Source organism: Calonectris borealis, chromosome 6 (assembly GCF_964195595.1).
Source record: "Calonectris borealis chromosome 6, bCalBor7.hap1.2, whole genome shotgun sequence".
Taxonomy (NCBI): Eukaryota; Metazoa; Chordata; class Aves; order Procellariiformes; family Procellariidae; genus Calonectris; species Calonectris borealis.
In genome coordinates this window covers 5,156,401-5,171,856 of record NC_134317.1, presented here as the reverse complement: position 1 = coordinate 5,171,856, position 15,456 = coordinate 5,156,401, and the positions used below count along the sequence as shown (strand labels likewise).

Sequence of the window (15,456 nt, the reverse complement as noted above, 5' to 3'; positions counted from 1 at the left end):
AAATCCCTTAAAATAGGGGCTCGTAATAAAAGTGTGTCTAAAGCCTTGCAGGACATCTCGGTACCGAGTTTCTGACAAAGAGCTGTTCTGTGTGCTGGTGAAGAATTGATATAAATATCTGTGAAGCGTGTGGTGTTAATTACTCCAATGCAGTGGCACTGTAGGTGCTGTGAAAACCTTCACTTTTCATCAAGTGCTATTCATATTTGCCAGGGGCACTATAAAGCTCTCAAATCTATATTGATTTTTTACATTGTATGTCACATTGGAACCAAAACTCCAATAAATTTAACACGTAAATTATAGTCATGAGTAAATACATTTTAAGGTGGTAAGTTCACTTAAACACAGTTCTGTGCTCTGTTACTCACTGATGTGTACACACTTGGCCAGAAGACTCGACACATTTCTCCACATTAACCAAATTTGGGAATACAGGCTTCAAAATTAAATAGCAGTTTGATCTCCTGGGGTACTTTGTTCTGCCAACACTGTTATCAGAAGATCTAGAAATTATGTGATTGTCATTTAACCCTTACAAAACTTTGTAGAATGTAGCAAATATCCATGTAGTAAATAAAGTAGGTAGTTAACAACTGAGAAGAATACGAAGTAGGAGGATAATAATCAGACAAGGGAACGTAGCAGACCAGGGTGTAAATGTTAGTTGTATGTTGATCTGCAAATGAAGACGCGACGACACTTTACATGACAAAAAGTTATTTTTGTCATCACAGTCCCATTTGCTTTCTAGTCCTCTGCGTAAAAGAAGCCAGAATGGGAACAGCACATTGGCTCCATTCATTGCGATGGGCTGGTGACTGGGGCTTTTCATGCTCCAGCGAGAGCTCTAATGAAGATCATCAGTCCTTCTCGTTCTATCTCACTTATGCTTACACAAAATAACTTTGGTTTAGAAGCATTTTGAACCGTTTTTGAGATGATGTGTAATACAGTATTTTTGTGTAATGCATATGTCTATATGCACACTTATATTCATACGTATCCACGCATGCACGCAAACCTAGAAATAGTAAATAAGAGGCGTGTTCCAAGTCTGTAATTTTAACCTTGTTATCTCGAGAATAACTGTGTTCAAATTTATATGCTAGGGCAGGGGTCCTCAGTTCCTCAGGATTGAAATATTCTCAGAATTTACAGAATCTGCACTAATATGCTAGAAAAATAATATATAAATCTTCTCTTTTAAAACTACTTTATAGTCTATAATTGAACTTTGATCTTTATGTTTGAGCTTTGTCATGATTTAATATTACCCCAAATGAATTGCCAACCTTCAACTTGATATTGGCCTGCTAACTTCCTGATTTCTGAGCCTTTATAGTCCACACACACAAAAAAAAAAGCTTTGGTGAAACTGTGATTTTAAAGCTATGGTGGTTGTGTTGGTAATAGACTATCACCAAACACACTTTCAGTAAATGGTAAAAAAGCATGAGTAACAACTTAACATAAATGACACTGTGGGAAATGAGGAAAATGCAGCTATGCAGCTGGCAAGAAATTAATTTCGGTTTTTGGGGGTGGATTTTTTTTTCCCATAAGTTAGACACCGAAGGAACTTCATTGAATTTATTTCATAAGTTAAGTTAAGGCAAAAACCAAAACAGCATAAAAATTGGAATGGTTACAACTGTTTCAAGATGAAAATAAAAGCCACTCAATTGCTAGTGAAAGGAACTAGCTGTGATTTGGCTTGATAGGCTAGAGAACAGGACTCAGCATATGTTGGTGGTTGTGCAGATAGCAGCACAGAGGTCACCAACCATTTTATTTCCAGACAAGGGAAAACATCTTTATTGTCTCATATGTCTCAATGGACCCTGGAGTAGTTCAATGTAATGAGTGTAATGCTCAGGAAAAGTCCAAAAGAGTAGATAAGGACTTACCTTTGGTGTGTTCTGTAATTCTTCTGGGTTATGAAGGAATTTAGCAAGTGATCTGGTGCCCATATTAACTTAGGGAAAGTTAGGAAATGTTTCCTTTGACTTGCGGGGACTGTGGGTCACAAGGGTATTTCTTTCTTTCTTTGACCACTACATGGACATTTGGAAGTACTTTTCCCAAACGCTGCAGATGGCCAAACACTGGACAAAGTGATTTTTTCCTTTGACATGATGGTCAGAAATAATTCAGATAATTTAAAAATATCTCATTTTTGGAGGCCTGTTTTGAGGAGTACAGCAGACTCACTCTTTTTAAATTCAAATGAGCTCTTGTCCCCAGTAAAACACCATCATTTCTTAAAAGAGACCAGTGTCTGCAGTCCTCTCTATTTTCCCTTTTTCTAAGAATGTGAAACAAATCTGGTAGCTCATATGCCACTTAATAGTAACTGTTCACAAATGTAATTTTTTTGAAATTGATGACCACCACAGATCAACGATATATAGTAAATCTCCAAGTTAAAAGGACTGGCAAGATTCCCAGCTAGCATAAATCAGGGGAGCTCCATTGACAACCTCGCTGACTTCAGTCAGCTGAGGACCTGGCCCACTTATTGTAAAAGCCTCGTGGCATTATTTGGAGCCCAGTCTGGGATCAGCATCATTTTAACGTCTGACTTAATATGTCTGACTCTACAGATTGAGCAGCTAGAAGAAGTCACCTTTCAGAATATGGCCCTTTCCAACCACATCCCTTCCCCGTCCAAAAAATTCACGGCTATGGTGCCTACTGTTCTGTCCCTCTCTCTATACATTCCTCTTTTATTTTGCTTTTTTGTTCTCTTTGCCCCTTTTCCCTCCCAACATTCAAACAGATACAAAGAAAACAAACAACTTGGATGTTGATACAAGGCTCTGGTAGTCCAGCAGTTCAAATCCAGATTAGCAGAGTTAACTCTGCTCCTGGAAGGCACTGAATTACACAGGTATAATTCACGTTTCTAAAAACTTGGGCATTACACCATTATACCTTCTCCTCTCATGTTAGAATTTGAGCTTCTCCCCGAGAAATGGGAATATTAGCCATGCCCTTCCCTGTTTTTTTTAATAAAAAACACTGAAGCATGAGTTCTTTCCAAGTGTGGCCACATCTCATCCATGTACACCAAAAACAGTTAAACAATGACATTCTTAGTGAGGATGTGGCTTCAGTGATTTTGTTTTAATTGTTTCTTTTCCAGAAGTATTGTCTCCCATAGACTAGATTTCTGCAGCTCAGAATTAGTGGCTTTGCTGCAGCCTGCGAGAGCTGCTCAAAAAAAGTAGCTCTGTCAAGCTCAGGGAAAACTTGAAGCTCACCAGAACGAGCAATTCATTGCAGCTGTATTCATCATTTTATATTACACAACTTGCAAATGTCCATTCCCTCCTCTTCTGGTGTCTCATTTTATATCCATGTGCAAAGCTGTCACACACCCCACCATCTTAAATAGAAAGTTTAATGCGCAGATATCAGGGATGTGTAATGTAAACCATACCACCAAACATATTATGAATATATTGCTCTTCTTAAAAATGCTTGTTGGTTTTTCATACTACAGTATTGACTAACTGTCTGTGTTTGATGTATGGTTTACCAGCCTGATGTAGACTTATGGTTAGAGCTTAACTTGTTAGTTCTGCTTTTGCAGCCAATTCAGAATAACTACAGATGCCCCAAGATATTAAAATTGACTGCTCAAATGGACTCAGTGTGGGAGTTTCATTGGTTTTAAATTGATAACAGCTGAAAGAGTGAATGATTAAAGCTGTATATGGGCATAGTATGCAGCTCCTTTGTACAAGCTCTTGTGAACAGAATCCACTGTATGGGAATTGCCTTTGTTCTAATAAAAGATATTTCTGAACAATTGTTAGTTTAAATTTTTAAATGATGAAACAAGAGCATTTCAGGAGTCTATAGAGGAAATAATTCCTGAGAAACTGGAATAACTCTGAGAAGATAAAGTGGATTTCTATTCAGAGGGGAGCGTTTAAAATTAAGTAGCATTCCATAAGGTGGTAATTGTGTCTATTTCCCAGGCATTTCAGTTAAATAAGCTGGATAGGAAACATAAACTGTCATAACAGGAGGTTAGGAGTGTTGTGTACATCTTTTTTTTTCAAGTCATAAAAAATGAAGTTTTGAAGGGCCTTATCACAAATAAATCAAACAAAGGTTTTTTGCTTCTTTTATCCCTTTGGGAACAGTTCTTATTTTTTGAAAAATGTCCTGGATATTTTCCCCTTAAACTAGTTTTACAATATATATACACACCCATAAAAGAATAAGAAAATAATATTTTAATCTTAGTTACACATCAATCTAGTTTGCAAAAGTTAGTAATTTGCCATTCCTATAATTCCTTGTCTTCAAAATACTGCACAAACAAATCTTAACTGAGTTTTCCTCAACTATCCCTCTGACCTCTAAGAGTGTAAATATGGCAGTGTAACTCCTGCCATTCCCATGTTTATGTACAGAAACAGATCCAGCAAAAAATCAATTGACTAGGGAGAGTCACGGAGTTTGCGGTTCAGGAGTACCCAGAATTCAGAGTATTTGGATGATTCATGAGATCATGTACTTATAAATACTCATGAATTTCTAGAAGGGGAAAAAAAATCCAAAGCAGTTGTGTGTCGTCGTTTTACCATAGTCTCTTTTGATGCCCAGCAACTATTAATGCTGATTTGCTGCCCCTTCCGTTCAAGACAAAAATCCTGAGAGGCTATTTTCTAAAGAAGCTTAACTGCAGGTTACAGAATGTGACTATATCCATATACTGAAAGTTATCTAAAATGAGGTTAAACATTTTGCTGAAGATACAGAATCTGCACCCAGAAAAGAAGTAATGGACTAGGTGAGAATTGCAAAACAGTTTCCAGCAGTTTCAAAATTTCCTCCCAGGAATACCAAGTATTCTGCATTCATACTAGGGATTGAAAGAGTAACTGCAAAATAGTCCTGGAAGTTGGTTATAAAGTGGTTATAACAGAGAAGAGAAGCTGCTGAACACCCATGCGTTAATTTTGATTCAGTTCGTCATGTATTGCCATCTAAACACAGTGCACTTTTTTGCCTGTTTTGCTTCTGAAATTGTTTGCAAGTGTCTTTGTCCAACAAATAAGATATATTTTTACTTCTTTTTAACATAATTTACATTGGGGACCATTCCATATTATGCAAAGAATTTGACAGGTCTTTGCTAAAATTTTAAAAAACAATTAAGATGTCAAAAGAGGAAGTGCTAGTACATTTTAATCATAAATCTCTGTATATATAATTACCACTGAAGGCAGCTATAAATGTTTTATGAAGAAAATGTAACCAGACTGTGCTTTGTCAGAAACATAACCCCAAAACATGTAACAGACTGTTCGCTAATGCTTAACGCCACACATGCATACAACCTTCTTCAGCGTAGTTCTGTGAACCCAGCCCTCCATCCCTTCTGCAGCCAAAACTCCGACTAACTTAAATTCAGGCTTTGATGTACTCTACCAGAATGCAGATCACACGCGTAGGGAGGTGCTGGAATAAACTTCCCCGATACATATCAAGAAGTCCAAACCAGCCCATGCACCCCACCTTGTTTCCCTGATTGTTCCCTACTCTGGGCTATTAGGAAAGAAAAGGCAATCGAGTTGTTCTTGAAATCTAAGCTTAGTAAGAAATAGTAGTGATTAACGATAGGAAAGTATAGCTCCTTGCGAAGCAGAAAATAAACAAATAGCTTTTGGCCTGTTAGTGAGAAAAAGGTGTGCTGCTTGGAGGAAGAAGCGCTCAAACTGGTTGTGGTGGAAGATGGTGGGAATGACTATAGAGGAAATGTCCCGTGCCGTGGGAACCATGAAGGACAGCAGGAGCTCCTGCTGTTCTGCTAAGGAGCATACTTGTTGGGTTTGCTGTGCAGAGCCCAGGTTTGTGTTAGCACCCGTCAGCTACCTACACAAAAATTTTCAAAACCTCTACACCAATTTCCAAAATGTAGTTCTCTGTTGAAATGCTATATAGAGACTGTCCCTTTGGATGAATGATGATAGTAAACTCCTACTGTTTGAGCATTTAACCGGTTCCTATTGAGTAGGTTCTCTCATCTGTTTGATTCATTTTGATTCTAGCTGACAACATCCCCATTACTGATTGCTCTTTTCATAATTTCTCAAACACATAGAATGGAAAGGAGGTGGAGGAAGCTAATTAGTAATCTGAGGAGTTTAACCTGGTTATACAAATATGTTTTAAGAACAACATTCAAAGTTGATCAAAACTTTGAAATTATAAAACCCAAAAAGTAGCATTATGTAGTTAGATGCTTCCTGTAAAGATGAGATTTGTACTAAGTCCTAATGATGCAAAGTAAAGAAGCCCTTGCACCCTTATAATGCTTTCTGACAAGAGTGAAACTCAGTATGCATGGAAGAAACAGGCTACCGGACAATATGAGTTTCAAGGTTGGACCATCAGTTAATATCATGCAGGATTTTGGATTCAACAAGATATGGAGCTGTATCTCTAGAATTGCTTTCACTTTTTTACAGCAGGTCCAAGCAAATTTCAGAGATCTCCAAGCCTTAGAAAGGGCAAGGTCAAGGTGTAAATGGCAATTGAAACTTGAACCCAGGGGGAAGTATCCAAGTGCTACGGGCAGCAGATATTAAGAGATTTGGTTTTGTGGCAGAAGCTAATGACCACTAGGACTCAAAAAGGATTTGTTTCCAACTTTGTCTATTCATCTTCGATAGCTGAGTTTTTAATTAATATGCAAGCTCTGAAGAGAGAAAAATCCCACGACTAATAATATGCCTTAATGTATTTTCCTCTCTTTTTCCAAATGTAGATCAAATTTTTGGCTCCCATTTGCACTTGGTTTGTGAGCATGAGAAATCTACAGTCCCCCAGTTTGTAAGACTGTGTATAAAAGCTGTTGAAAGAAGAGGTGAGTACCTTAATATTTAACATCATTTTTTTTCTCTATTAGTAATCAAAACTTTACCCTTGTAACTCTGCTTGAATGGCCAGGGTAGGCAGGCAATTCAATTTATAATATAGTTATGAACTGAACTATATCACATTCTGTATCTTCATTTTCTTTATATGATAAGACACTAATAGAACCCATTCATGCTGATTATTCCTTATATTTTGTTTGACATGTTGTTGTTTTAGTCTTTCTCTGGGTAAGCAAATGCTAAACATCAATAAAATGTCAGTAACTTTCATTCTGAAGTCTCTGGTGAGCATGATGCCAATACTTTTTCCTAAGTCCTGAATTGTATTCAAGAAAAATACATGCTATTCTACTGTAACCATATTTTTTTTTTAATGTGTGCAGGTGTCTAATTTTTACAGTTATTTTAAAAAGCCATAATACTGTAAGAATATTGGAATGAGTATTCATCCTCATTAAAAGTTTTGATTAATTTAATAAGAAGGATTTTCATGGTATAAAAAGATGTGCTTAACACCATTGCCTGCCTTCCTTTCTTCAGATGTATCTTCTCTCATTGAAGGTCATTTTCTTTGGAAGGTACATGCGGTAGATGCAGAATCTCAAAATGTATTGTATAAAAATGTGAGGCTTCATCACCATCTGTTACAAGTTTACAACTTGTTCCAGGGATCTGGGGAAACATATATCTTGCAAAAGATAGAAAATTTATTTTCAGAATAAAGCTGGGTGAACCCATTGTCACTGCCATATACTGGAGTCTCAGAACAAGAGAACCAATGAAAAATAAAAAGACACTTAGACCGTTAACCACAAAGGAAAAAGCTATTTTAATTCCATTATTGTTACCTGGTTTTATAGTGAAAGGTGCAATAAAACTACCCTGGAGTTTCAAACTCTGGGAAATTCATGCTTTAATTATACAGCAAAGAGAGCACTGGGATATTATTATTCCCAGAATGATTGGCAGGAAGTCAAAGACTAACAAACTGGAGATTGTTCGGTAGGGGGAGATAGTAGCATTGGTTTTTTGGAGGAAGGCTGGAGGCTGGATAAAGAAAGAGACAAAGAAAGGGGAGAAATGTGTGAAGTGACTATTAATAGAGGAGGAATTGTGAGGAGAAATTCAGAATGTGAAAAGGAAAGGCAGAGATAAGATTATAAAAGTGCCACGCCATGCAGAACATGTCTAATTGACTGTTCAGTTATGATCTTAGCACAGGTTCTCCAAAAGATGCACCAGATATTTCATAGATGTTTTGTGGCATCTGACCACTCCTCCAGGAGAAGTGAGGCCAGAGGTCTCTGCATTACTGAACTGTAATAGAAAAATCCAAGAAACCTAATTAGATGTTTATTGTCTATGTGATTATCAGAGAAAAGTTCACGGAAGAAAATGAAAATATCACTGTTTCTTCAGAGGAGTTCACCCTTCCGAGTATTGCATTATTGTTCTTGTGTTTTCTTCAAACTTGCTGTGACTTAGAGAAGTCTACCCATTTTAGTTAGTCTAATACGTAAATAAAAGCTAATCATATGGCATGAGATAAAAATTTCATTTTATCACTGTATTTATGAGTTTATATTTGATATACAGTTTTTTTCTATTATCATTTTCTTGGATTAAGATGCTTGCATTTACTCACATTCTATTTACTCAAAGTGTTGTTTTTACTAAGTTCTGGCATAAACTATCTCAGGACAGCAGTAATTTATGTGAAGCTAAGTCCAATGTTTATGCAAGCTTCTGATGACATTTTATACCGGGGTTGGTATTAGGAAGCAGTATGTGGAGGTGCCAAGTCTCCCGGCATGGCTGAGACTCAACAGATCTGAAGCCCTCCTCTTAATGGCCAGATATGCCTCCAGCCAAGATACTCAACTGCAGAGTCATGGGAAATACTTATGTACCAATTATGGGAAAGGCACATTTAATGAAAACTGTATGTTTACTTTCATAGTCTTAGTAAGATGGCCTAGATACTCAGTACAGCTGGCATATTGGCTGTTGTAGAAAAGCTTTTTTTCCTATTTAGAAAATATATCATCTACATACTGTAACTGTACCAAAAATGTTACTTGCGTGCTTCATTTAAGATAAAGGATTATTAGGAGAAAAGACCTTAGGAGACTAACTCGAAATGTTACATACAAAACATTCATACTTTGCTGAACAGTTGTGTTCTTATTTATCAGCTCATGGACTTTATTATTATTTACCTATTGATTTTCTATTTGGTTTTTAAAATCATTTTTAAAACATTATTTCTGTGCACAAAAAGAAAGTCTAGCAGTGACCTGAATGAACCATATTAATTAGTACATTTACCTGTGTAGATGAGGTTACATGCAATAGCCAACTGTAGTAATATTCTCCCACAGATTAAAAATGTAGAGGGTGTCATTAACTGTTGGCAAGATTTCCTGTTTAGTTGCAGTATTTTTAAATGATTATCTACATTGAAATCAAAGGAATTATTCTGAAATTATTTTGCTGCAACTTAGATCAGATTTTGGTTATTTATCCCCTAGGCTACTGTTTGCTTATTTACCATTTCAGGACAGAGGTGCTTTATAAGGTTTAGTCTAAATATTCTCACACCATAATGCATATTTATCTATCTGACAAGGATTCACTTGTTCAAGAAGTGAATTCAATGAATTCCATTTTTCCAGCCTCTTTTGCTATTTGTAGTTATTGAAATAGGACTGGGAAGCAGAAGGTATTTCTACATTTACTCAGCCATCTTGCAGAGATGGTAGTGGAGTTTAGTAAAGAGAGTCAATAAAAACGTGCCCGTGCTTGTAAACTTGCAAAGCAATTATCACATTAATTCTTTTTTTTTTCGAAGCAAGGTTTTTTCTTCATTCTTCCTGTATTATTTATTCATTCACAATTTTTGATGAACTTCTTGTCCCTAGTACTTAGCTATACAGACCTGTGCCACTGAAGTCAATAGTATCTAGGCAAAGAGCGTTGCACCCTTGGTATCTAATGCAATAACCTAAATAGAAAAAAACTCCCATGTATATGATGTGACCTGGTGAAGATAAGAGAATAATTCTGAACCCTGCAATGATCAGACTGAAGAAATACAGCGGCTACTCAAAGATTTCTAACATTTAACTTTCTACTTTCTCAGGGACTTGGAGGGAAACTTTTTCATGGAACCGTGTACCCCTTGTTTTTTCTGTGTAGTCTTTTACTTTGCCATCAACACCTACCTTGGATGTACTTCGGGCTTTTCTGGGGCTATCTGTTGACTTGCCTTTTTCAATCTGTATTCCACGCTTTTCCTTCTTCCCAGAAAGTGACTGATAGGTAGCCCCGACCCTGAGCTGGGCAGTGCAGCAAGGAAAGCCTGGGACAATCCTCCCAGTGTACTATAACTCACATGCTGTGCACTCCTGCCAAGGGTGGGGCCCATTGCAAGATTTTTGGTGTTTCTAGGCCAGATATTATTTCCAGTCATTTCTTGAGTCACCTATTTATTTTGTTATCCATGACCCTTTAAAAGTGCTGGCTGGTTTTTTACTTTTTTTTTTTTTTTAAATATGTGAAAGGCATGAGTAGAACGCATTAAAAAAATAAAAATATCAGTCTGCATTATACCTAAACAAAATGCCATCCAGTACTTCTCATAGTAAAGTTTTATCGTGTGAAAACAGTCTGATACTAAACTCTTTTCCAGGGATGATCATTTGTCTGTGTGTCTAATGACAGAGTAAATGAACACCCGAGCAGTCAGTATCCTAAACCTGTCGAGGGTATCCAGTGTAGTTTAGGTTTTGTAAAGACATACGGTACTAATGCTCCAGGGAAATATATTTTAACTTTCATCTCTCTTTTGAAATGTCCTTCATTTTCTCCCTCCATTCCCAAATCCAAGTAAGTGTTCTCAAATCAGCCTAAATGACTTGAAAAATGACACTGCAGGCAGCAAAGCTGATGATTACAGGTACCGTTTCCATTCTGAACTGGACATTGCAGACATTGTTTTCTGTTGCTTTTCTTGGAGCACAGGATGCTCTGACAGGAATGATACACAAAATTACATATTTGATTCAATGCCTAAAAGCCACCCTGGGATCCATAACCTTGCTTAAAGATTTAAGAAAGACCTTTAGTCCACTTCTGAGAAGGTTCTTAGCTTAGAAAACTTTATCTTTCAACTTTACTTCTTAGCAGCTGTTATGTTTTTTTGCTGTCGTTTGTTTGACAGGATCCAGTTATAGGTTCCGATGTCTGTTTAAAGAAACAGGGAGGTTGTTGGCTTTAAAATTCCCTTACTGCTTGTGTGTTCAACATTTTCCCAGGCTTTTCTACATAGTTTGCCAAGTAAAGGGACTGACCTTTTGTAGCAAACACTTTTTCATTTCTAAATGCTCACTTTGATTTTTGTCCCATTTTATGCTCATTCCAAACTGTTTACAACCCACTAAAAATGACTGTGAATTATATGTTTGTGTAATGGATTCCTTTTGTGGTCGGAGTGGAATGTTTACTTTGAACAATTAGTTATCTTTGGGCAGATTATAGTGACCTGAAAAAAGAATGGCTAAAATTATTATAGTACCTTAACTATTTCCTTTTGTTATCTTCTCTGTTTGTTCAATGTATTATTTACTGGGTTTCGTTGCTCTGAGCCCCAGTGAACAAATCATGTTTAATAAGAGCAGCGACAAAAAATCCCTGAGCGTAGGGCTCTTGGTTCGGGGGGCTGATCTGCTGGGGTAGGAGCGGGTACGCTAGGGAGACTTCAGAAGTGACCATTAGCCTGGGTGTGTAATTTTAAGAAGACACGGTTTTGAGAGAAATTTTAAGCACTTAGTCTCTGAAAATCAGCTTTCTTAAAGGTATGCAAAGTTTGACACCCCAAAGCACCTAAAATCAAGACTCAGTTTGGTTTTCATGTCCTAGCTGTGATTTGGTTATGCACAATATCATTGCAGAAATGCACACACACAGAGTCTCATATCGCAGAATATTCAGTGTTTAAGGAAGAAAATGTCTTTATGGGCAAAGATAAAGTACCTTATGGGATGTAGTAAAGAAATACAGTCATCCCAATGAAGAGAAATGAAGATAAAAATGGTATTTTAAACTACCTCACCTCCCAAATGCCATGCTGCCCTGTGACAGAAGGTTGTGTCCCTTTCATCAGTTTTATCTCTTAATCTAAAAGCTAAAGTGCAGCTAAAAGCACTTTAAAACCTATTTATAAAAAAAAAAGAAAAAGAAAGTGATATTTCATTACCTTCTAAATCATATACTGCTTAAAAGGTAGTCAGTATTCTGGTAGGAAGTTTACATACAAGAGAGTTCACTTATCTTAAGGAGTTAAGCAAAGAGGAAATGGGTTTTAAAAATATAAAGTATTGTGAATATATATATACAGCTAGGAAAAAATGAGGTTTTAAAACAGTTTAATGCTATCTTATTTTCTAATGGAAGAAAACACTGCAGAAAAATTGAAAAAAAAAAACCCAAACGCCTCCTAAAGCTGATGACTCCCGTGTTGAGATCACTAACTTTGGTCTGGCGTAGTTAGTAGATTATAGGAGCACAGTGAAGATGGCAGAAGACATGAGGCCTGGGCAGCCAAGATATGTATTAATAGCCACTATATACAATCTCCAGCAACTTATACCCCTATATATATTGTAATCCTCCATATTATTAGACTTTTGTTCAGGGACTTGATCCTCCAGGGTGTATTTAGCTTAAGCAATATTTTTTATGTATTTGGTTTTCAAAAATGCTTCAGTCCCATTCCTGAGGACCTGAAGAAGGCAGCTGGAAAGTACAGGGTAGTTTTGCCAGAGTATGCTCACCACCATCTTTGAGCTTCCATTAAATGTACAGTGTTCCTGCGCTACTTCCCAGCATGATTAGACCAAACCCATCAGCTGGTGGCATAAAGGATTTGTTCTGGCAAGGTTTCCTTGAGAAGAAGGGAAACCTCAGGAGGCCGACCTATCCTGTGCGCAGGGCAGTTCTATATTTCTGTCTGAGTGCAAGATTATTCTCCAACAGCACTTGGCCCCAGAATTACCACTGAAATCTATCTGGTGTTTTCTGTCTATCATATCTTTTAGCATATTTCTATCCTCAGAGCAAGAAACTCTTCACAAATAGCAGTTTGTTTCCCACAAGCTCATTCACTGATTTTCAGTACTTATTCTCCTCTGGAAAGGTATTTTCCAAACTTTTTTCCCCTTCTCCCAGGCCTACACATGCTTCCTTGCTTACTCTGATATAATTTTACATACTGTTTCCAGTGGCTTTAGAATTCAGTACCCTGAAAGTACAGAGATCATATTGCTCCACCAAATGATCTGAGCTCCCAGTTCTGCTAATTTTGTACTGTTCATTCTTTCCCACTTTGGGATAATCTATTATGCTTGGATCCAGGCACGCACTAAAAGCTAATACTTCCATGAAGAATGTGCAATTTGTACTGTTTAGCTTGTGATGAGATTCCTGAAGTCTTTTATGATTCTATCTTGTTCCAAGGAGGCTTCTGCTCCCAACTTTTATATGCACTGAACTTAAAAAAAAAAAAAAAAGAAGGAAACAAAACAAACTGATAGGAAAAAAAATTACACACACACAAAAATATCCAACAGTTCAGCAGATAAAGCTTTTTTCCAGGGAATTCTAGTAGGCTGAAGAAAACTGGTTCTGAGGGCATTGAACTATGTTTACTTTAAAGTGGCCAACAAGCATAAACTTAAATGTACAGATGAATGCAATATAAAACAACAAAGTTCTCAGAAAAGCCCTTGTGAGTTTGTGATTTAAAATGTTTTGGGCTTTTTTTTTTTTTTATTATTCTTTTGAGTAGAAATTAAGAGTGGTTGAATTTAGTGCAAACATATTGGCAAGCTTTCCTCAACCATTTCTGTCTTCAGGCTCAGGCAATCCCGCTATAGCCACCTTTCTTAGAGTAAGAGCCAGTTAATAGCGTTGTGCAAGGTCCAAGTCAGAATTGGCTCTGAAGGGTATTCACTCTGGGGCCTCTGTGTCTGCTAGAAAGCCACATTCTGAGTTAGAAAAAATATCAAGAAGTGTCAACAGGAAACATCACAGAAGGGCATGCAAGACAAATTAGAGAAAAGGAGACAACAGCAGGAAAAAAAAAAAAAAAGGCAAAAAAGCCTTACAGTGACAATGCACAAGAGAGAGAATAAATATATATTTAAAAAATTTTTAAAAGCAGAGATGGTAAGCTAGTCAGAAGAAGAAACAGCCATAAAAAAGGCAGGCATTTGAACCAGTTGCCGTCTTTGTCATAGTTACCTGATACCTGTTTCATTGATTAATCTGTTCCAGAGAAATGTATCCATTTCTATGAAAAAAAAAGAGGGATTTGTATTTTAAGCCTTGCCAGTAACAACAAGCAGACACTCAGCGTGCACCAGAGTAACATTTACAATGCCTGGGCCAAATTCATGCCTTGTGTAATTTTATTGCTTTTACTGGAATTACACCAGAGATGAGTTTGGCCTTTTGCCTTTTTCTAGCATTGTATAATATATCTATTAGTGAACATGTAAAAGGAAACAGGGCATTTTGTCTTCAGAATTTTCCATAAAATCTTTTTCAATAGGCTTAATAAATAAAATAAACCACTTAACCTGTGAAATAAAAAAGAATCAAACAACATTTTCTCAATATTAAAATAATGTTAATATACTTTGTAAATCAAGTAGTTGACATTTGTACACGCTGAAACAAAAAGTCTAGAGAAATTTAAAGCCAGCTGACTGTCTCTGGTGCTTACTCTGTGCCAAAGAGAAAATGAAGGTCCTGACATACCCCCTGGTCAGAGTCAGATTCAGGGAAGCTCACACATGAGGGTATCCACCTCCTAGCCATGAAAAAGATAAAAAGATAGACCCAAAAATCCTCTCTTTTCCTCCTGAATAAACTGAGGATGTGAAGCACTATGCCCTAGTACAGTACACATGCCATCACAGACGAGGAGCTGGCAGTATTTCCACTGTAAACCCCATTTAGTCAGATTTTACAGTTCAGCCATTAATAGAACACTTTGGGCTAACACTTGACAAAATGAGTCTTGGCCTAGAGGAGATGTTCACACAAAAAAACGAAAAAAAAGTTAAGTCCATTAAGTTCCTTTAGGGGCAAAAAAAGAGGTAGTTGTAGTTTCAGATTCTTTCAACAACCCTGTTGCTTAAAAATAAAGTTATGGTTTTTAAATAAAATTATGAAGGCATAATTCCACGATGTAGACTAATTGCTTTTCCTGTGGAAAAAAAAAAATTACTACAACTACGCTATATTTTTTTCAAAAAAGTTTTACAGCACTAAAACACATAAAAAAAAGTTTTGCTGTCTGTATGCAACACTATGGGGTCAGTTTAAAAAACCCTGTCTCCTTTTTTCTGCCTGCAATTCAACAGAGCAAATAACTGCAGTTGTATTTTATTACTTCAATTATTTGCTGTAGCAGCTTGTGTTACATCAATGTTTTAACCATGTAATATAGCAGTCTAATGGGATTGATACCTAAGTGAGAGAAATTGTA

General features: G+C 36.8%; 1 protein-coding gene across 2 annotated transcripts in view; it reads left to right on the top strand.

Moving 5' to 3' along the window:
- The window catches only part of ARHGAP15 (Rho GTPase activating protein 15), a 333,439-nt gene that overhangs the window by 196,496 nt on the left and 121,487 nt on the right, over positions 1–15,456 (top strand). For both annotated transcript variants that reach the window (XM_075152711.1, XM_075152712.1), the window contains exon 10: positions 6,791–6,889. In XM_075152711.1, coding sequence (XP_075008812.1) covers positions 6,791–6,889 — 99 coding nt within the window. The remainder of the gene's footprint in view (positions 1–6,790; positions 6,890–15,456) is intronic.